Below are 23,552 nucleotides of genomic sequence, written 5' to 3'. Positions count from 1 at the left end.
TTCATAATCCCATATTTAGGGCCATTTTTGCATACTAGTTTTGCCCTATTTATGTTTGCTGTTTGGCCATGCTTTGAACCGGAAAAATGCTTATTTTGGGGCTGCCTTGCTACTGTCTATTCATTACATGTCCATATTATGCATGCTTTGTATAGCTGTAAGCCATTTCATGTACTTAGTTTTGCATTTCGGGAGAAATTCCATGCATCGGGTGTCATTTCGCCTCGTTTCGGGGCTGTTTTGCCCCTCATTTTGCTATTGATTTTTGCATGTTTGCATATCATATTCCATGTCTTTGCCATGTCTCATTAGAGTGGCATTTTGGTGCCTGAGGGTCGGTCCTCGGTTTGCGTGCACGCGTGCACGCATTTCGAGTTGTCTTGTTTTCATCTGATGGCCACTGATGTGGGTGTGGCTGAGGTCCACTCACATTGCTGTAAGTCCATCTTGCATTGTGTATGCCATGTTTCAAGGCGTTGTGCATGTTATGTTGTTAGCATTGTGTGTGCCACGTAGTTGTATTGCATGTTTGTATGTTTACTTGCATGCTTAGGTCGCATGTGCATTGTTGTGCATTGCCTCGCCTCTTGACCAACCATGATTGAGGTTGGGTCCCTTGTATGTTTTGTGTACATTGCATTTGACATTGAAATGCATACTTGACTCTTCGGCCATCATGCATCGAAATGCGTGTTGGTGGCCCGAGGGTCGAGGGCCATGTTCCCTTGAGTCCATTACATGATAGGGAGTGTGTCCATGCATACATGTGCCTGAAATCCTATGCCATATGCTGTCTATTCTCTGTTGCTGTCAAAACTGTCTTCTGCAGGGAGCTTCTGCCGACCGGCAGAATTTAGTGCCGACCGGCACTTTTTGAAATGCCGGTGACCCAATAAACAGCCGATGGAAGTTGTGAACTGCCGGTGGGAATTTCCCCTAGCCGGTGGTGCTCTGCAGCATGCAAGGAACCTGTCCTAGAGTTTTGGCAATTTTCAGAGAGACAGGGCAGTATAAACAGGGGTGCCAGTGTTATGGTACGGGCTTTCCAAGCGAGACGGATCCGAGCATGCATCACTCACGCATCCCAAGGCAGGGCTGCGGCCACCTTCTTGCTGCATTTATTTTGTTAATTAATTAAGGGTTTGTAATAATTAATTAGCTAGGATAGTCGATTTATCATTCGGATTGTATTATTCTTTTGGTCCCTCCGAGTGAGGGTAAACTTGTAATAAGTGTGGGTGTGTGTGTGCATGTCTTCCAACCCCCACTCCTTTCTCCCTTTTATTTACCTGCTTATGATGGTAGACTAGGGCATATTTAAATTAGCATAACGGTATGATAGCATGCGTGCATCCATACATTTGTCTTACATGCACCGGGCTCGGCACATCATGCTAACTGCACTTGTATTTCAATTCCAAGTTGAGAACTTGTTAGTTGCAGCATTTCACATGCCATCTTTAGGATAGCCGAGCCTGTTTAGATTGCATCTTTGCATGTGTTGCATTAGCCATTTTTAACATGAACTAGGATCATGCATATGATTACTAACTAGTTTCTGTTTTGACTCAGAGTACTGGGTAAGCTTTTATGCTTTAGCATATCGCATGCGTGTGAATGTTGCCATGATAGCATGATTACCATGAGGCTAGCTGCTTATGTGATATAACTGCTTGAATGCCTGTGGATGGAGGTTGAATTACCTAAATTGGAATAATGCATTAAAACCGTGAGTTTTAAGCCCACTAGATAGTGGCAAAACCATCTTTTCTAAAAGCCCACTTGAGGGTGACAAAACCTGCATTTTAGCCTACTTGCGAGTAGCAAACCATTTTCAAAACAAACATGCAATGTTTTGTTCCAATTTAGGCGATTTGGTCTATACTTGTTTGCTGTGCGCATAACATAGTAATTCTAGACTAATAACCGGATTAAGAACACATAACATTTTCAAAATTGGATATCACGGTTAGTAGAGGCCGGTCTTCAGACCGGGCGAGAGGGGGTGCTCATAGCTGACCTTCCCCGATCGTACCCAAGTTCCCGAGCCGAGGCAACTTTGGTGATGACGGACACGTGGCCTTCGGCACCGAGTCAGGGTTTCCTAAATTTCCCCATTAAAAAATATTTAGGTGGCGACTCTATATCTGGCAAAGCAGTCCATGTTTGGCACTTCTTTTCAAAAAAATCTGTTTCTCAAAACGATTTGCCAGATTTGGACTCTTTGGTTCAGATTAAGAACCGTGACACAAATCGAGTCCGAACTGTAGCGGTCCCTCGCGGACTTGTTACACATGCTATTTGTCAAACATTTCTTATTTCTCATCTCAAAATAATGCAATGCCAGATTATAAATCAACTCACGAAAATAATCCTTTTATAGCAGAAAATAGGGTAATAGATACAAAACACTGGAATCTCTAGGTACGTGTCTGCCAATAGGCTATACAAGCATTATCAAGCCATTTTACCGATACTAACCGAAAGGATCGACACCTAACCGTGCGGGCTTCTGGACTTTCACTAAGGACACATAGGCCAACATCATAACCACAACCACAACCACACCTCCTAACCAGATTCATCAAGGTATTCACTAATTTTTCTCAAAATCAATACATTTACAATGTTTAATAAGAAATGATGCGCAATGCACAATGTATAAGAAATTAGTTTCAATTTAACCTAATCCTCATGAAATGTCTATAACAATCAAGAATATCCTCTACTGATAGCTCAAGACAGATATTTCTATACAACAGATAGTTTCCAATCAAAAGATATAATTTCATTATTTTACGATGGGAGTGATATTACATGTCCAACTCCACCATCATCATCAACATAAGCATTGTTCCATTCTTACAAAACCCACCATCATTTTCCATTTCCTTTCATAAATCCAAATATTCCAAATTTTAAAACAAAACCCCATTTACTTACAAAATCAATTTTAAGAAAGGATATCCACCATTTTAACATATCTCAACCGTAAACACGTCCCCACACCCATTTTCAAGAACTCATTTAGAAAACCCCTCTTTTGATTTCAAAATCAAACCTTAGGTTTTCTAAAAAATCCCCAAATGATTAGCCCATTTCAAAGAGCAAATAACTAAGCTAAAAATCATATTAAAGGTCGAAGAAATCCCTATCTGAAAGTAGAAGAGAAAAGAGAGCAAAAGGTAGAACTTGGGCGGAGCCGAAAATAATAACTTCATCGATTAGAACGAAGCCCTCGACATGCTCAATCTTTTACTCCAAAGGGCTAGGGTGCGAAAACCAATGAATTGAGAGTATTTAGAGCTAGAAGGCAAGAACTAGAGAAAGAAAGTGAAAATTTTAGGGTTTTGAAATGTTTAGAGAGAGAGAGAGAGATGAAAAAGTGATTTAAAAAGCCTTCTTTTCAGACTAATATACGCACAGACCGCTCAAGTGACCAAAACATCACTTGAGCGATCGACACAATAAGTGACACCGCTCGAGTATAACGATTCTAGTTTAGACCCGATCTCTTTATTGTTTGGATCCGGATTCGTTATCTTAATGGTTGTTCATGTCCTTGTTCATCTTATTCCTTGTTGAGTTGGATTGTGTGGGTATTGCGATTGTGTTTGAAACATGTTGGGAGTTAGTATTTCAAAACTATTGCTGCCTAGATTTTGTCTTGTTTGCTTGAGCAAACTTTCTTGTGCTCGAGCAAACTTTGAGAACTTCCACTACTTTTGTAGGTCTGCAAAACTGCTGGGAGTATGGCATTCTTCGCTTGAGCAGTGTTTCTTGCACTCGAGCGATCTTGGCTCGAGAAGTCCTCCCTGAGCTTGAGCGGTCTTTGGAAACTCTCAGTACTTTTGCATGGTTGCAAAAGTACTAGAAGGGTGGTGTTGTTCGCTCGAGCGGTCTCACTTTTTGTGTCTGGTCGCTCGAGCGGTTTGTGCGTACATCAGTCCGTAGAAGTCAATTTTTGAATCACTTTTTCATACCTCTCTCTCTAAACATTTTAAAACCCTAAATCTAGACTTTCTCTCTCTAAAAATCATCTTCAATCTCCAAATACTATCAATCTATTAGTTTTTACACCCTAGTCCCCTTGATAAAAAGATAGAACTCACCTAGAGCTTCATTTTAATCGAAACAAAGTTGGTTTTCGATTTCGTTGAGGTTTCTCCACTCTCTCTCTCGTCTTCTAGCTTCAAGGTAGGAATTTCTTCACACTTTAGTATGGTTTTTAACTTGGTTATTTGTGTTTTTTAAAGAAATCTTGATATTGGGTATTTTTGAACAAATCTAGGGTTTTAGTTTGAAATCAAAAGAGGGGTTTTCAAATGGATTCTTGAAAATGGAGGTGGAATTGTAAATGTGGTTGAGTTATGATGAAATAATGGATTTTTATCCTTGGAATTGATTTATAAAGAAAAGGGAAATTTTGGCCTAAAATGTGAATATTTTATTTTGTAAAGAAATGGAAATGATGTTGGGTTTTATGGAATTAGAATTATGATGATGATGGTGGTGGAGTTGGATATGCATCATCACTCCCATTTTGAAATTTTGGAAAGTATATCTTTGTTGGAAATTATCTATCTATTTAGAGAAATCTGTTTTGGGCTATCGGTGGAGGATAACTATGATTGTTGTAGAAATTGCATGAGAATTTGGAGAACTGAAACTAATTTCTCATCAATTTGCATTGAGTATTGTTGCTTACTTAACACATTGAAAATGTATATTGTTTAGAGAAAAGAAAAAAAAAAAGGCGAATACCTTAGTGAATCTGGGTAGGCGGTGTGGTTGTGGTATTATTGTTGGCCTATGTGTCCTTGGTAAAAGTCCAAAAATCCGCGCGGTTAGATGCTGAGCCTTCCGGTTAGTACCAGTAAAAATGGCAATTGGTAGTGTTTGTATAGCCTACTTGCAGACACGTACCTAGAGATTCCTAGTGGTGCATCCACTGCCATGTTTTCTATTATAAAGGACATGATTTCATGAATTGTGATATAAATTTGGCATTGCATGGTTTGGAAAGAGATATAAAATATTTTGGCACGAGTATTGCATATACATTCACCTTATATCTTTGTTAAGATTCATACACTATGTTAGAGCATCTCTACTGGGCTTTGGCTCACCCTGTGTGGTAAACCATTTTCAGGTGTTGATGATATGCCTCTTCCAAGGCCGTAGCTTGGGTGGACTTGGAGCAAGAGCTTCTTTTATTATTGTTGTAATTATTATTTTTGTGCAAGCCTAGGGCTTAAGCTGTATTGAGTTGAAACTCACTTTTGTTATAACCAAGCATTGCCTTGGAAATATTGTAGCCATTAGGGCATTCATATATCTGCTTAACTTTTATTTCATATTATTAACTTGTGACACATGCTATAGATTCAGGGTTAGGACTTATGAATGTATAACTGCATGTGTTACCTTTTGTACAATGGAATCATATGAATGAAAGATAATTATTTCAGCGCGTGTTGTTATTTAATTAATATCGTGGGATGAATTATGGTTATGATTTCGGGGCTTTACATCGAGTGCACAATGACCCCCTCCCAGAAGTTCAGACCTGCAAAAGATCGCTCGGGCGAAGATACCACATTTCCATTAGTTTTGCAGACTACAAAAGACTGCTCGAGCGTAAGAAAGATTGCTCGAGCAAACATGCAAAATCCTAGGCAAAAACTCATTGAAAAACTAATTTCCCAACCTGTTTCAAACGCAACCAAAACTCCCAATAGCCAAACTCAACAAGCAACAAGATGGAAATGAGATGAACAACAGTTAAGTACATGGGTTCACAGATCCAAAAGCAAGAAATGGATCAGGTCTAAACTGGAACCGTTATACATTTCCTACTTGAAGGCCTCTTTAATTTTCATTAAAATGATGAACTTGACATCAAGAGGTACGTCAAGATTTTTCACACACCAAATCGCTTGAACACAAGACCGGTCCATTAGTTGCCTCTAATGCAATGCTAAGTTTAACGTCTTCATCCAGACAAAGAGATAGATCAATTGGTTTGGTAAACAGGGTCTATCAATGCAATGGACTTAATTGTCTCCTTATCGTGAATACCCTCTATGTATGGTTTCAAATGATGACCATTTACTTTGAAAGTCTAACCATCACGGGGGTTTTGAATTTCTATCGCACCACTTGGGAATACATCAATGACTACAAAAGGACCATCCCAAGTAACTGGAGCTTACCAGGAAAGAGACGCAATTTAGAATTGAAAAGTAACACCCTTTGGTTAGGCTCAAAGGTTTTGCAATTGATGTGCTTATCATAGAATGCTTTGGTTTTAGTTTTGTAAAGCCTAGCATTTTCATAAGCATCATTGTATATCTCATCTAGCTCATTAAGTTGGAGTTTCTGAGTTGATCCTACAGTGGCCATATCAAAGTTAAACTGTTTTATAGCCCACAAGTCGACCAATCCTTCATATCCAGCCTTACTGGCTTCTCAAGGGTGTGTTTAATCTCACTATTAGACACTTCTACTTGACCACTAGTTTGGGGATGATAGAGGGTACCTACTTTGTGAGTGATAGAATATTTTCGGACCAAGGCTTCAAAAAATTGAGTACAAAAGTGTTTGCCACCATCACTAATGATTGCCTGTGGAAAGCCAATGTCATGAAGGAATTTGACAACAACTTTGTGATCATTTGTCCTAGTGGCTACTGCCTCTACCCACTTGGAGATCGCTACAAGAATGTACTCATGCCCAAATGAAGGTGGAAATGGACCCATAAAATAAATACCCCAAACATAAAAAATTTTCACAACAAGGATCGAGGTCATTGGCATTATGTCTCGATGGGATATGGAACCCATTTTTTGACAATTCAAACAAGTGTGACAAAAAACATGGGTATCTTTGAAAATGGTGGGCCAATAAAACCCACTTTGTAAAACTTTTGCGGCTGCCTTTCACCCACTAAAGTGACCGCCACATACTCCAGAATGACAAAAGGTAAGAATGCTATGGATTTCACTCTCGGGCACACACCGTCGAATCATTTGATCCGGACAATACTTGAACAACTCAGGATCCTCCCAAAAATAGAATTTAATCTGGGCAAAGAAACGATCTCTATCTTGTTTAGACCAATGGGTAGGAAGTTGATTAATTGCCAAGTAATTCACGATGTGAGCAAACCACGGAAGGTTTACTTGTGACACAGCTAAAAGTTGCTCGTCTAGAAATGAATCGTGCAAAGCTTACTAGGATAGTAAATGACATGAGACTTTTTGTTCACTCTTTGACCTAAGATTACACCAACTACATAGTTAGATGCATCACACATGATTTCGAAGGGTAAGGACTAATTAGGTGACTGTATGATCGAGGCTACAAATAGAGCAGCCTGTAATTTTTTGCGCATCATCAAAGACAAAAGGGGTGTCCTTAGCCACAAGACTACACAAAGGGCTTGAAATCTTGCTGAAATCTTTGATGAATTTGCGGTAAAAACCCGCGTGTCCTAGAAAGGAATGTACTTGATGTACAGAATTAGGTGGGGAAAGGCTAGAAATTAGATTGACTTTTGCTTTGTCAACCTCTATTCCTTGCTTTGACACAATATGACCTAACACGATACCCTCTTGAACCATAAAACTCTAATCTCAGGACAAGGTTGGTTTCTATGCAACGCTTAAGAACCTTAGTTAAATTTTGGAGACACTCCTCAAAAGATGGGCCAAAAACCGTGAAGTCATCCATGAAAACCTCAAGAAGTTTTTCTGCCATGTCAAAAAAAATAGCCATCATGCACCTTTGAAAGGTTGCTGGTGCATTACACAACCCAAATGGCATACGCCGGTAGGCAAATGTACCAAAAGGGCAAGTGAAAGTTGATTTCTCTTGGTCATCAGGAATGACTGGCACTTGATTGTATCCAGAATAGCCATCTAGGAAACAATAAACATTTTGACCCGTTAACCGCTCTAGGATTTGATCAATAAAGGGCAATGGAAAGTGATCCTTTTTAGTCATGGAGTTGAGTTTTCTATAGTTAATACAGACGCGCCACCCAGTAGTGGTACATGTAGGAATTAGCTCACCGCTCTCAGTTTCAACCATTGTAATTCCTGATTTCTTGGGTACAACCTGTGTGGGACTTGCCCACTTGCTATTAGAGATGGGGTAAATGATACCAGCATCTAGCATTTTCACCACTTCCTTTTCAGTACTTCTTTCATGTTGGGATTCAATCTTTGTTGCATCTCACGTGAAGGTTTTGCATTCTCTTCAAGATAAATGCAGTGCATGCAAACAGAGGGATCAATTCCCTTTAAATCAGCCACTAACCACCCTATGGAACTTTTATGCTTTTTGAGCACACTTAAAAGGGAACACTCTTGCTTACTGGACAGGTTAGATGCGATAATCACAGGAACCGTGTTATCAGCCCCCAAGAAAGAGTATTTAAGTGAAGCTGGAAGGGGTTTCAACTCAAGTTTTTGTGGTGACTTAATGAAAGGTAATGCTGGCTCACTAGACAAGGCAGGTAGAGGCTCAAATCGAGGTTCCGTTGGTTGAAAGTTCGGGTGAGAGTCAAGCAAAGCATTGACCTCCTCAATGGATTTGTCAATATCGTAGTTTTCAAACCCGAAATGAATGAGACATGCCTCTAAATGATCTATTGAGATGATAGACGGAAGAACATGTGCAATCAACTGATCAACCACATCAATTGCATAACATTCTTCCTCATTGGATGGATGTTGGGATGAATGAAACACATTCATTTTGACTTGTATGTTTCCAAATGATACTTCTATCACCCCTATTTTATAATTGATGCATGCATTGACTGTGGCTAAGAAAGGTCGCCCTAAGATGACTGGGATTTGCTTCTTATCAGGTATGATAGGTTCCATGGCAAGGACAATGAAATCAACAGGACAGTAGAACCTATCGACCTTAACCAGGACATCCTCAAGTATGCCACAAGGAGTTTTAAGGGAACGATCAGGTAATTGAAGAGTCATTGATATGGGTTTCAACTCACCAAGCCCAAATTCCTCATACACCGAATATGGAAAAAGATTGACACTAGCACCTAAGTCAAGAAATGCCTTATCGATCAAGTGATTACCAATGATACAAGAGATGGTAGGTGCACCTGGATCTTTAAACTTGGGGGTAGTGGTGTTGGTCAGAATGGAACTCACTTGTTCAGTGAGTAGAATCTTTTTGGTCACATGGGTCATGGATTTACGCTTTTGCGTGCACAAGTCCTTGAGGAATTTGGCATAGGAAGGTACTTGTTTAATCGCTTCCAACAGGGAGGAGATTGATTTTTATTTGTTTGAACACGTCCATCATTGCTGCAGTAGATGCCTTTTTCTTATTGAAAAGAGAAAAGGCATCTAAACATTGGGGAAATGGTGGTTTTGGCACATAGGGTGCCGTAAGCTCACACAGTGGTCTTGGGAAAAGACTATTGTTTTTGGTCTCATGACTTTGTTTTGGTGGATTTGGAATTTGACTACTCTGCTCACCCATATTTTTCACGGTCCCACTAGTTCTGTTTGGTATTTCTAGACCACTAAGAGTCATGACCGATTGAATTTGCTCTATGTTCTTGCCATTAGATGATTCCACCAAATACTACCCCTTTGGATTTTTGACTGGCTGACTAGGCAATTGTCATTCCTCTCTCTTACTCAAAGTGTTAGCTATTTGGCCAATTTGGGTCTCGAATTTCGCAATGGACTGACCATGAGAATGGACAAGCTGATTTGTAGCCTGCAAAAGTTGTAACACATTTTCCTCAAAAAGTAAATTTTTTCTAGAAGGATATTGGTATGACTGTTGAGACAAAGGATAGTAAAGAAGTGAATTAGCATAATTTTGAAAATCCTGCCTTGTTGGAGGTGGAATATAGGAATTTCCTTATGATTGTGAACGCCAAGAAAAGTTTGGATGGTTTCTTCATTTCGGGTTCTAGGTGTCGAGAATGGATCATTACCTGGTATAGGGAAACCGTCGACCACATTGACATGCTCCGAATTTGACTTGGGACATTGAGGTGTTGATGGACACTCAGTCTCACAATGCATGGGACTTAAACAAATTGAGCAAGACTCTTGGTAAGGAGGTTGTGTGGGTTGAGAAGAAATGTGTCCTATTACTAACAGTTGATCCATTTTTTTAGACAACATTTCGACTTGATGAGCAATATCAACGCTATGACATACCTCATATAAGCCACTTCGCTTTGTACCATTAGGGTTTGGTTGCTTTTCATGCCAAAAGGAAGACGTATGGTGCACAGAGTTTTCACTCAGATTTTCAAATGACTCCCAAGCCTCTAGGTCACTCCTATTCATAAATATCCCACCACAGGCTGAATCGACCATTTGCTTAAATGATTCGGTCAAACTAGAATAAAAGATGTGATCAACAAGTTGCCATTAGGCAATCTCATGATGGGGACACTAATGTAATAAATCCCAAAACCTTTCTCAAGTCTCATGGAAGTGCTCACTATCAAGTTGAGAAAAATTGTGGATGGCACACCTTAATTGATTGATTTTTTCTATGGGAAAATATTTATCCAAGATTTTTTTGCCTCATTTGGCCCCTTGTCCTTAAATGAAAATGGAAAAAGTTCTTAACCTAAGGGTTTCATCAGTGACATTTTTGGAATTTCACTATAGAACAGGTTTCTGAAAACTCACTAACATGCTTGTAGGGATCCTCATTACTAAGCCCATGGAAGGATGAAAGCATTTAAATGATGGTGGGCCTAATCTCATAATGGGTCGCGCTGATAGTAGGCAATTGAATGCAAGATGTTGACACATCGACAGTAGGTGTGAAGTGCACCTTCAGTTGTCTAGGTTGATCTTCTAATGCTTCAGCCATTACTAAAGTCGATTTAGATTTCTGAAGATTTCTAAGGGTTCGCTCTAGATTAGGGTCGTACACTAATTTTGGATGACAATAACGGCGACCATACATACAACACACTTACTCTTTTTTTAAAAAAAAAAAAAATTTAATGTACAAAAATACACATAAGCTAGCCAAGTAGGCGATAGTCTAAAAATAAAATACAATAAATTAAAGTGCGATGAAATAAAAGGGGGTATAAGACCTCCTTGAAAAAGAAAATAAATGTACAGGAAAAAAAATTAAATAAAATAAATGTTAGTAGTCAGTGGTCTTTATTTGTCCTCCAAGTTTTATGTCCAGTAGAGGTAATTAATCCTCAAGTGTCCAACAAAGGTAAATAGTCCACAAATTATATGTTTAGTATGGGTATCTCCTTTCTGTGTCAAGGTATCAAAATTTTGTTCTTATTTTTGTTCATTTATATATATATATATATATATATATATTTGCAAAAGAAACCAAACTCAAATTTTTATTTATGTATTTATTTTTAAATTCACCTACATAAACAATTAAAAACTATACAAAAAGAAAAGTTAGAAATAAGAAAAACTAATTGAAATTTTTAAATTAAACAATTTACTAGTAATCTTTGGCAATGGCACCAAAATTTGGTAGGTCGTTTGCACACCAAAATATATTAATTAAAACTAAGTAATAACCATTGCTACAAAATATAGCGGTTGAGAACGGATGTCCACAGAGATTATGAAAGTTGACTTTAATTTAAAGATTTCTGGCTGGAGGATGGAAAATAATAAAAGGAAAATCGTAGGGCTTAGAATCCACTACTAATCTTATAATTGGAGGTTGTTCGTATTTAGATTGTAGAAAATCATTGAAATGGGTATTAGATGTGTCTTGGTCGGGACATGTCACTTAAAAAGATTTGTGTTTTAAAATCAGAAAGTCATGAATCATCTTTACTTAGCACGGATGGTCACCGCTAAACTAAGGTTGATGTACGACCCGTCTTACTAGGTATGACTCATCTAACAATTTTATTATACAAGCATGAAAATCATGTGTATAACATGTATTCATGACCAGTGAACACATAATTTGATGAAATAATATTTGCATAAAAATCTAAGTTATACAACAGTATCCAAATCAATTAAAATTGTACAAAACTAAATACAAACTATCACAATCACTTGATTAGAGTTTCATCTTAACCTTAAGATTAGGAAATTAGTTCCACATAATTGTGGAACTATCACTCTACAAAAGAAACACTCTACACTATCTCACTAATTTTCTTTCCAACTCTCTTGCTGCCCTCTACCCCTCCGTGTGTCCATGCCTCACCCGAGCTCCTCAATTTGTAAAACTGCAAAACAAAAGCAAATAATAAAATAAACAATAATTACATGAAAGTTGGCCGACCAACTTTCTTTCTCATTTTTCTTTTCTTTTTATCGTTATGTATATAATAATGATGTTGGATGGATATGTTGATAACTTTTTCTTTTCTTTTATCATTATGTATATAATGATGATGTTTGATATATGATAATAACGGTAGGGTGAATTACCAAAACATTATTATTATTATTTTTTTTTTTATTTTATTTTATTTTATAATATAATATTAAAATATATTATTTATAACAATTTATGTACGAACATTTAAAATATGCATAAATATATAAAAGCACACAAAACTATATAATAATACAAATAAATGGACTAATAAAATATATATTAACAGATTAAATATGTAACATTTAAGTACTGATCAATCTTTACACACATGGTTGTGAAGAAAAATGGGACAAAGTTTAGGAGTACAGTAGTATCTCAAAAGAGAGAATTGGGTGAGAAATCAAGGGACAAACAGGAACCCATTTTTTCATTGGGAGTTTCAAACACAATTCGTGCTCCGTCTGCAGTTACAATGCTTGGATTGGGGTTCATCGATGCCGGGTAATCTCCTAGAAATTATATAGAATCACAAGTGTAAGTGGGTATTAGTTGGGAAAATTCTATAATACATGCCTAGTTATGATTTTTATAGTTTTTAGTTATGACTTGACTATACTATTATAGTTTTTAGTTTTTATGTTAATTATAATTTGATTGTAATCACTTGTTGTTTTATTTTGGAATATTTATCAATAAATCTTATTTCAGAGCATCTCCAATGGCAATTGCTATAATAGCATTGTCATTGCTATAATTTGACAATGAATACTAGTAAATAGTCAAATTATAGCAATGTTGTTCCAATGGTCGCATAGTATTTTGGCAAATCTCAACCTCCAATTTTGTAAGTGTTATTTGACTATAGGTTTTTTAGAAATTTTTTTATTATTTATTTTTTGCCTTTTATGACATTTTAATTTTTTTTTTTTTAAATTATATATTTATATTCTAATCCACTAGATAAATATAAAAAATTTAAAAAAAATTAAAAAATTGAAAAAAAAATATAAATATAATTCATCCCACCATTCAAATACCACTATAAAATAAAATAAAAAATAAAAATTTAATTTCCATTCCAGAACTCATTCATTATTTACCTACCATTCATTATCAATAACCAACCATTACTCTAAATTACAACCCAAAATGTTTTTTTAAGGAAAAAAAAAGCCGTTGTGCTCATCCACTATTCCAAGACACTATAAAAACAGTTGATGTTTTCACAATCCAAATGGCTGAGATCTATCCTTTGGAATTTTCAGCTGCTTTCTCAACTCAACTTCTCTTTTTTCTCAATCTCATCTTCATTTTCGTCAAACCCAGTTCTCTGTCTCTCCATCATCGCTCTCTTCTTCGCCACGTCATTCTGAACCGAACCTAACTGTTTTGGTTTTTCTCCATGTTTTCCTGGTAAAGTGATTGCTCTGATTCATGGTATTGATTGACCTCACCATCTCCTTTGTGGCCTCCAATACCCTTTAAATTACATGGAATCACAAGTTACAGTGCTTGGATTGGGGTTCATCCATGCCGGGTAATTTCCTAGAAAGTGTAAGTGGGTATTAGTTGGGAAAATTCTATAATGCATGCCTACTTATGACTTTTATAGTTTTTAGTTATTTTTTATGTTAGTATTAGTTATAACTTGATTATAATGAATTGTAATTTTAATTACAATTTAATTATAATCACTTGTTGTTTTATTTTGGAATATTTAGATATTTATCAATAAATCTCATTTCAAAGTATTTTCAATGGCAAATACTATAATAGCATTGCTATTGTTATAATTTGGCAATAAATGATAGTAAATTGTCAAATAATAGCAATGTTGTTCTAATGGTCACATATTATTTTGACAAATTTCAACTAACTTTTCCTCTAATTTTGTAAGTGTTGCTTGGCTATAGATTTTTTAATAATTCTTTTATTATTTATTTTTTGTCTTTTATAACATTTAAAAAACAAAAATTAAAAAATATATATATTTACATCCTAACCCACTAGAAAAATATAAAAAATCAAAAAAAAAAAAAAAACAATATAAATATAACTCATCTCACAATTCACATACCACTATAATAAAAAAAAAAACAAAAATTTAATTTCCATTCCAGATCATTCCAAACGCCTCATTCATTCGTTACCTGCCATTCATTTATCAATAACCTATCATCCATTATTCCAAGACACTATAGAAACAGATAATGTTTTCACAATCCAATGGCTGAGATCTATTTTTTGGGATTTTCAGCAGCTTTCTGAAGGCAGCTTCTCTTTTTTCTCTTTCTCATCTTCATTTTCATCAAACCCAGCTCTCTCTCTCTCTCTCTCTCTCTCTCTCTCTCCATCATCCCTCTCTTCTTAGCATGTCATTCTGAACCGAACCCAACTGTTTCGGATTTCCTCCATGTTTTCCTGGTAAAGTGATTGCTCTGATTCATGGTGTTGATTGACCTCACCATCTCCTTTGTGGCCTGCAATACCATCTATCTCGGTGCTCCCATAGTCATTATTCCGATTTTGGGTGGTTTTCGAAGGCCCAACGTGATTATGAAATTTCGAAGGCCCAACGTGGTTTTCTGAATGCGGTCGAGATGATGTTGGTTTCGAGGTATTTATCTTCTAAATTCGTTTCAGAAATTTACATAAATTTGTGAAATATGGGTTGATTTGTTCTTGACTGAAATTTGAGTTGATTTGTTCTAAATTCATTATGAAATTTGTAATTTGTTCTTAACTAAAATTTGTGAAATTTATGAAACTAGTTCTTGAATGATCATTCTGAAATTGCCGATGCATTTGTGTTTAGAAAATGCAGAAATTGGTGAAATTTATTTTCAAAAAAAGAAATAAATAAATTGAAGGAACATAAATAAATAAACGAAATCTGTTTTTCTTTTTAAAAATGGTGAACTTTGTAGATAAAAAAAAAACTTCAAACATTTTGGGAGGTTTTTCAGGGAGAGGATCAACTGATTTGGAGTCAAAAATCTATTAATCTTTGATGATGTGGCATGTTTCGCAAATGTCAAATTTGCTGTCAAATTTGACAACAAAAATGACATTTGTTATATTTGACGAGAGGAATAGTAGACTATTGGGGATCCTTTTTTTTTTCACACTTGTCAAATTATAGCTTTGGCATCTCTTTTGGCGTCTCCATTGGAGATGCTCTCACAAACAAGTACTCTAATTAGTCTTAAGTTTTTTCTATTGATATGTTGAGTCCTATTAGTGGAGAGTTTCGTTTCATGTAGTTCTATTTTTTATTTTGGTAGTGTTTTGATAGACAATTATATCCTTTTATTACTGTGACATGTATAATGTGACACTCCAAAATGGCAGGTATGATGTGATATTCCAAAAAAATTAAAAACTCCTTAGTGTACTTTTTCTAAATGTGACATGTGACACTCTAAAAACACTAGAACTCTTTAGTGTATTTTTACCAAATGTAACATTTGACACTCTAACGTGGTGAGTATGATGTGACGTTCTCAAAAAAATTAAAAATTTATTAGTGTACTTTTCCTAAATGTGACGATGTTGGCGGATATGATGTGATAACTAAAAACTTCTTAGTGTACTTTTTTTTCAAATGTGACGATGTAATGGATATGATGTGACACTTCAAAAAAAATTAAAAACTCTTTAGTGTACTTTTCCTAAATGTGACGATGTGGCAGGTTTGATGTGACAATTGAAAACTCCGTAGTGTATTTTTTTTCAAATATGACGATGTGGCGGGTATGGTGTGATATTTCAAAAAAACTAAAAACTCTTTAGTGTACTTTTTCCAAATATAACATGTGGCATTCCAATGTGACAGATATAATGCAACAATCTAAAAAAACGAGTGTGATACTCCAAAAAAATTAAAAATTCCATAGTGTATTTTTTTCAAATGTAACAACGTAGCAGGTATGGTGTAATACTCCAAAAAAAATTCAAAACTCATTAGTGTACTTTTTCCAAATGTGACACTCCATTGTAGCGGACAAATGAGTTATTACACATCCAAAATGACTAACTGGATTATAAGAAAAAATATGGGATTATATGGATCACAAATTCAAAAAATGAGACTTATTTTATCGATCAATATCTCTTTTATTTTAGTTATGCTATATTTGATTATGACCCTTAGTTATGTTGTGAAGTTGGTTATACTGCAACAAATTGGAGTTTTAAAAACCAAATTTTTGTCCCAAAATATAAAAATTTTGTTGCCAAAAAAAAAAAAAATTAGGAACCAATTGTGTTTTCACGAGAATAGTCGCTAAAAGGCCAATTCAAAAAGTTTAAAAAAAAAAATTTTAGCAATAAAATTTTAATATTGTCGCTGATAGATGCATTTATAGGTGCAATAATTTGGACACAAAAAGATTTATTTTTTTAGATACAATTTTGGTCCCCAAAAAGATTATAATTTATCACTAAATGTCCAATTTTGTGTTTAAAAATGCAATAATGCTATTTTTGCCAAAAAAAATTACGTATCTAAAAAGTGATTTTATCTCGAAATTTTTGTTTTTAAAACCTTAAATTGTTATAGTGTTATAACTTATTGTAATTATTATTTTATTTATGACCGAAAAAGGCATAGTTATGTCATAAGTGATATTTGATCGTGATCCATTATATTATTTTTAATTTTGAGTGTAAAAGTGATTTAATTATAATATTTATGATATAGATGACATAACTTACATATGATATATACTCCAAAAAAACAAAAAAACAAAGTGTATTGTAAAACAACCTAATGTTATTATTTTATTTAGACACATCAAATTAATATATTTTTTTTTTTCTTTCTAAAGTCGAGCATCGATGGGGACTGGAGGCAGCAAGTCAAACCTATTAGGCTCCTCATTATTGATCATTTTAATTTTGTTGTAATTTCATGTAAAATTTTATAAATATTTCTTTTTTTACTCATTTTGAATACGGTGTAACAGATGGTATACTTTGCGACTTGAAATAGAACAATTAAAATATTGAGATTTAAAATGTAACGTAATGTATGCTTTGAGGACCATCAGTGTAATTATCCTTTAAAAAAAATTACAATGTATCTCAATACATTGACATAGTAATCAACAATTATAGCATAGAGAACTACAAATAAATTGTCGAAGAAAGAGAGAGATACCCCAAATGATTACAAGGGTAATATGACCCTCGTGCAGATGGAAAGAGTCGAACTCTTAAACTCTTAGCACAGCTTAAGAGCTCGCCAATGGATTAATTCTGTTAAATGTTAGCAGAAGTACAAATGTTGCCAAATTTTAAGGAAGATGGGTAGCTACTGTGCATAAAGCCCAATAGTCATTGTTGTACGGCTAATTGGACTTACTTCGGGCCTTATTTTGATAACATGAATTATTCAATTTTTAGAGTATATTGAGTAGAATATACTTGAAAAAAATTAAATTAATCGGATATTAGTAGTCATTTCATCTAATTACATTTGTATTCAGTTTTATACACAAAATCACATTAACCATTTATTTTTTAAAATACAAATGTAATTAGAGGAAAAAGTTATCAATATCTGATCAATTTGATTTTTTACAAATATATTTTATTTCATATACTCTAAAAAAAGTAAACAATTCAAATATTGAAATAGGGCCCATAATAAACCACATTGATCCTACAACAGTGACACTGTGCATAAAGCACAACAATCACTCCAAATTCAAATTTAAGCACCATGGCATTGTTAGATTCTGTTTTGTTAGATTCGGATATTGTTAGATTCTGTTTTGTTTTCTTTCCAATCTAGTAAATTGTATACTTTTTTTTTAATTTTTTTAATGCACTTTGTTTGTACAAGCAAGGTTGTTAAAATCGGAATTCTATGTTGGATTGTTGAAGGTGTTTACAGGATCTGATCATAGAATCGAATCGAGAATAGTAAGATCCTACCGAAAAAAGACAAATTAAGTAATAATTTAATTTAAATAAACATTTTTTTAAGAAGTATATACAAAATGAGCCTATATTCTATTAAAAAGAAGTGAAGATATTGTGAAAAATATAATACTCCATATAAAATGTACATATAATATTATACAATAGAAACTTGATTGTAAAAGTTTTGTATTTCCTCAAAAAAGAAGATGAAGAATAAGAATTCTATATCAAAATACTTTACAATCTACAATAATGCATATAAGAAGTGAAGAAAAAATATTTAACAAAATTGGATATGAAAATAGATTAAGAACTCAAAAGAGTGGCTTAACTGAATGATAAGATTTGTCGTTACCATCCCTGATGGAGCAGATTCGAGTCACAAAAATAGTCTCTCCAAAAATTGGAGTAAAATTGCAATCATCTTACCCTCCTTAGACTTTGCTAAAGCTAAATTTATTTTTCAGACTAATTAGTTTTCTTAAATTATTACAATATTTAAATGTTTGTTTCTTAATTTATTTTTCTTAGTCTATTTGATTTAATACTACTTGATTTTTGATGAGGTTATAGGTTTCTGCTTCCCGGGTGGATGGGTCGGACCGGTCCAGGCTCTTCGGACTCTGGCTCAGGGTGATGACTCCGTCAAGTGACCTGCATGCAAGCCCAGAGGGAAACGGGGTAGTCCCCCAGTGAACCCTCCAGCGTGAGAATTAGTAGAGTAGGAGAAAAACTGTGTAGAGAGGGATTGAGAGAGAGAGAGATAGCTTAACCTTATTCTCCTCCTCCTATCCTTGCTTATATTCTTTAGTTATCATTTCTCCTGTCTCTTGTGACGTGCTTTCTTTCGCCGAAAGCCTACGCCGTAGCTTACCTTGTTCAGGGTGATGGAGGCTCTGTTCCGGCGGGGGGGTGCTGTCGTAATAAATGCTGTGATGGGATGCATTAATGGTGATGTGTTGTGATAATAACTCTGCAGATCTTTGTCTGCTGATGTGGCCCATGTCCCACCTGCCATGTGCCCAAATGCCATTGGCCCTCCATGTCTAGATGGCCTCCAGCTGTCTTGGGCTTTGCCAACCGGGTTAAGTCATTGGTCCCAAGTGATGGGTTTGGGGTGGTTTACTGTGGGCCGTATGCCTTGTGGGCCTATCCATGTCAGTAGTCCCCCATTTTCGAGTGCAGCTTTAGACCAATGAAGGGAATAGGAATAAGGAAGGGAAGTGTGAACCGAGTGGAGAGGCCGACTGGAAGACGTGCCGACCGCGAGGGTAGCCGAGCGGGAGGGGTCGGCCGTGAGGCGTGCCGACCGCGAGGGTGGCCAAGCGGGAGAGGTCGGCCGTGAGGCGTGCCGACCGCAAGGGTGGCCGACCGCGAGGGTGGCCGAGCGGGAGGGGTCGGCCGTGAGGCGTGCCGACCGCGAGGGTGGCCGAGCGGGAGGGGTCGACCGTGAGGCGTGCCGACCAGGATGGCGCGGGGCTCAAAAAATGTGATGATGTGAAATGGAAAGGACAGGGTAAGGGGAGGGGACAGTGCATCGTGGCCACACACGTGGCAGTATCGTGGGGGAAATGAAGCGTTGGAGCAGAAATGAAACGATAGGTCACAGGGGGGGTTTTGAAAAGGCGGTTTTGGCGGTTGATTTGAAAGGTTTTGAAACGGGCGAAAATTAATGTGGATCCATGGAATACGGGTAAAACCGTAGGTTTTTGGTATAATGCGTTTCACCTACCTTTGTACAGAAACTCAAAATATCCAAGTGTTAACTGCTTCACGGCGTGCGACATATCTGTGTAGAATTCTCTCAACTTCCTTGCGTCTGCGTCAGAAGTGTTTTGGTGAGCAAGGCCTAGAAATGGCACAAGAAGAAGTAGTTAATGTGAGGGTGGACCCGTTGGGGGATGATGATGGGGAGGAGTTAGCAGTGCAGTACAGGACGGAGGCGTCGGCCGTGATATTGGCTCCAAAGCCACTAAACCAGGTGGAGCCGGAGCAGTGGCACACTAAGGCGGACAAATCTACACTTACGGTGACGGATTTGGAGGCGATTAGGGAGCGGTACCAGATTCCGGCGGAGGTAGATTTGCGGCTGCCAACACCAGGGGAAAGGCCGTCTATGGTGAGGCCAGGGGAGTTTTCCTTGTACGAGGAGGCGCTGAAAAGGGGGCTGAGGCTGCCATTGCCTCAAGTGGTGGTTGACGTGCTAAATCGCTTGGAGGTAGCGCCGGGGCAGTTGATGCCCAATGCGTGGAAGATTCTGATGGCCTGTGCGAGTGCGTGGCCTAAGGCGAATGGAGGGGAGGCCATGACGATCGACGAGTTCTTCTCATGTTACAAAGCGTCGGGGCAGCAAGAAACTTGGGTCACCCTACAGGTGGTGATGGGCAGGGGGTTGGTGGCGGGGTTGCCTACGTCGATCAAGGGGTGGCAGCCACGGTGGTTCTTCGTGTCAGTTAATGGGGGGATGGGGGTGCGCACCATCTGGAAGGTGCCAATTCGGTCGATGGAGTCTAGGCTGGGGGCGGTGGCGGAAGAGAGGGTGAAGAGAGTGAGGGAGTGGAAAGAGAGAGAGAAAGCCAAATGGGACGATCTTGTCCAGCCGTCTGCACTGTTTGAGGCGGGGCTGGGACCGCAGCTGAAAGGTGGAGACCTCGGCCGGGCGGAGTTGGAGGAGAGGAGAAGAGCACAGGAGGTAGAGGATCGAGCCGTTATGGCCAAGGCTGCGAAGTTGATAGAGGCGCAGAGGGACCGACCGCCTGAACCGATCTCGCGGGAGAGGATCCGACCGCGCCCCAGGCCGTTGGGGGAAAAAGACTTAAGCAGCTTTGAGCCGCGGCCGCTGCCTGTAGACCTTGTAAAAGAAAAGGCCAGAGAGGCGGTGGCAGCTCTGAAGAAAAAGAAGGAGAAGAAGAAGAGGGGAGCCCTAGAGGAGGCTGCAGAGGAGTCTGGGGCCAAGAGGGCGAAGGTGGCCCCAACGGATGCGGAGGTCCCTGCGGCAAAGGACGCCCCAGAGGTGGTGGAGATCATCTCAACGGTGGAGGTTATGGAGATGGCTCCACCAGTACAAGTGGAGGCTGGGGTGGGTGAGGCGGCGCCGAGCGGGAGGGAACAGGTCCAGAGGAGGCCTGACCCCCAGGAAGGAGGGGTTCGTGTGGCTACGGCGATTTATCATGCGCGCGCGGTAGCTGGAAGGTTGGAGGGAGAAGAAGGCCCAGCTAGGGCGGGAGCCGACCGCCTGGTGAAGATTATGGATGAGGGAGCTCTGCGCGCGGCATCTGGGTATAGTGAGGCCGACCTGCTGAGGGGGTTATACTCCGCCCAAATGGAGGTAACCACCTTGGCAGGGGCTCTTCTTAGGAAAGCTGGGGCCGCCAAGTTGAAGGCTGAGGAGGCCAGGACCCAGTTGGCCAAATTAAGGAAGGACAGTGCTGACTGGGAGACTGCCTATGCCGATCTGTCAGCAGTCAAGTTGGAACTGGAGGACACACGCCGTAAGGTTGTGTCGCTGGAGTTCCAACTGGCTGGTGAACAGAAAAAGTTGGAAGAGTCTAAGATGGCCTGCGCCATGGCAGTCGAGCGGCACGAAGAGGCTATGACCAGCAATGAAGAGCTGGTCAGGCAAAAGGATGAAGCGGACTCCAGAATTGGAGACCTGTTGAAGGAGCTGGGGGAGGAGCGCGCCAGAGCAGAGGAGGACAAGGGGAGGCTTCTGAGGGAATGGGAGATGGAGAAGGCGAAGGTGGCGGCGGAGCTGGAGAGTCTGAGGAAGGGGATGGAAGAGGAGAGGGCGACGGCGGCTGCTGAAAGGGGGGCCCTGCAAAGGGAGCTGGACGAGGAGAGGGCGAAGGCGGCGTCTGAAAAGGCGGCCTACCCTGATCTATGCGTCACGGCAGTGGAGCAATATAAAGGGTCCCCCGAATTCCAGATGGTGGTGGATGCTGCCGTCGCCAGGAGTCTGGCTGGTCAAGAGCCTGGGGGGGTGGGTCCATCAAGGAAGACTGCTGGAGGTAGGACGGAATCAGAGGTGATTGAAAGCTTCCAGCAGTCCGACTTCTATAAGCACGAAATGGCCGAGTTCTGGGACAGCGGTTGGAAAATGTTCAAGCGTAGAGCTGAGGAGCTATTCCCAAACTTGGACCTGAGTAGTGTGACAATAGGCGAGGATGATGTGGCCCAGACCCCCCTGGACGAAGGCGTTGAAGAAGAGGATCTAGCATCCAGCGAGGAAGAGTAGCCAAGGAGAAGAAGATCTGGGCGTGCTCTGTGGTTTTTTGTTTTTTTTTTGTAAACACATTTGTAAAGGAATAAATGAAGGTATGGAGAATTTAACTGTAATGGAGTGGTCTACAAAGATTATTTAATTGTAATGGATGAATGTATAGCCAGTTGGGTTTTGTGTATTTTGCTTATGCTGCCAGTGTGAATGAAATGTTGTGATTAAAACTGGTCATAAAGATTGGGTCAATAAAAATATCGTGCAACGTGAAAGAAGTGGAAAAATTGACTAAGTGTTGAAAATGTAGCTAAATAGTTGGCAAATTGACTAAGCGCGATTGGAGTCGTATTAAAATTGAAAAGATAATGGAAAAGTTGGAGCAAGAGGCAAGTTGTAAATTGTAACTAAATACTTGGCAAATAACCTGATCAGTAAATGAAATACGTGAGAGTATGTGGAGAATTTAACTAGGTAAAGACGTAATCCTGGAACTGTGAAGAAGCTTCAGAATGTGACTAAGTGTTGAAAATGTGGTTCTGCTGGGCGTTGAAATGCTCAGTCAGGCTGAGGCTTTTGAGGTGCTCAGACTGGCAGAGGCCTTCGAAGTGCTCAGTCTGGCTGAGGCTTTTGAAGTGCTCGGTCTGGCCGAGGCTTTTGAAGTGCTCGGTCTGGCCGAGGCTTTTGAGGTGCTCGGTCTGGCCGAGGCTTTTGAGGTGCTCGGTCTGGCCGAGGCTTTTGAGGTGCTCGGTCTGGCCGAGGCTTTTGAAGTGCTCGGTCTGGCCGAGGCTTTTGAAGTGCTCCGTCTGGCCGAGGCTTTTGAAGTGCTCCGTCTAGCTGAGGCTTTTGAAGTGCTCAGTCTGGCTGAGGCTTTTGAAGTGCTCCGTCTGGCCGAGGCTTTTGAGGTGCTCGGTCTGGCCGAGGCTTTTGAAGTGCTGCAAGTGGAAAAGTTATTGGGGCCACATAGAAACAGTTGAATTACGAAAACCGAGGCCATCAGTCGGCATTTACATTATGTATGGAAAGGGGAATACAACAATGTTGACAATACAAAAATATGAACTTA

At 38.8% G+C, this 23,552-nt stretch overlaps 1 protein-coding gene across 9 annotated transcripts in view; it reads left to right on the top strand.

The window, feature by feature from the left end:
* Positions 1-13,415: 13,415 nt before the first annotated feature.
* LOC114316749 (uncharacterized) overlaps positions 13,416-23,552 on the top strand; it is a 60,234-nt gene continuing 50,097 nt past the window's right edge. For 2 of the 9 annotated variants that reach the window (XR_014357791.1, XR_014357788.1), the window contains exon 1: positions 13,464-14,962. Coding sequence is in view for 1 of the 9 variants with exons in the window: in XM_082911254.1 (XP_082767380.1) it covers positions 19,991-22,507 (2,517 nt within the window). In the remaining 8 variants the exon portion in view is untranslated. Of the gene's footprint in view, positions 14,963-17,174; positions 17,365-18,846; positions 22,674-23,552 lie in introns of those variants that run through there. The other 7 variants (XR_014357785.1, XM_082911254.1, XR_014357787.1 and 4 more) reach the window with 7 other exon arrangements.

The sequence above is a fragment of the Camellia sinensis genome, unplaced genomic scaffold (assembly GCF_055761805.1).
Source record: "Camellia sinensis isolate YWXY unplaced genomic scaffold, ASM5576180v1 Unanchor10, whole genome shotgun sequence".
Classification (NCBI taxonomy): domain Eukaryota; kingdom Viridiplantae; phylum Streptophyta; class Magnoliopsida; order Ericales; family Theaceae; genus Camellia; species Camellia sinensis.
Note: the sequence above shows the minus strand (reverse complement) of the source record. Positions and strands in the feature narration are given on the sequence as shown.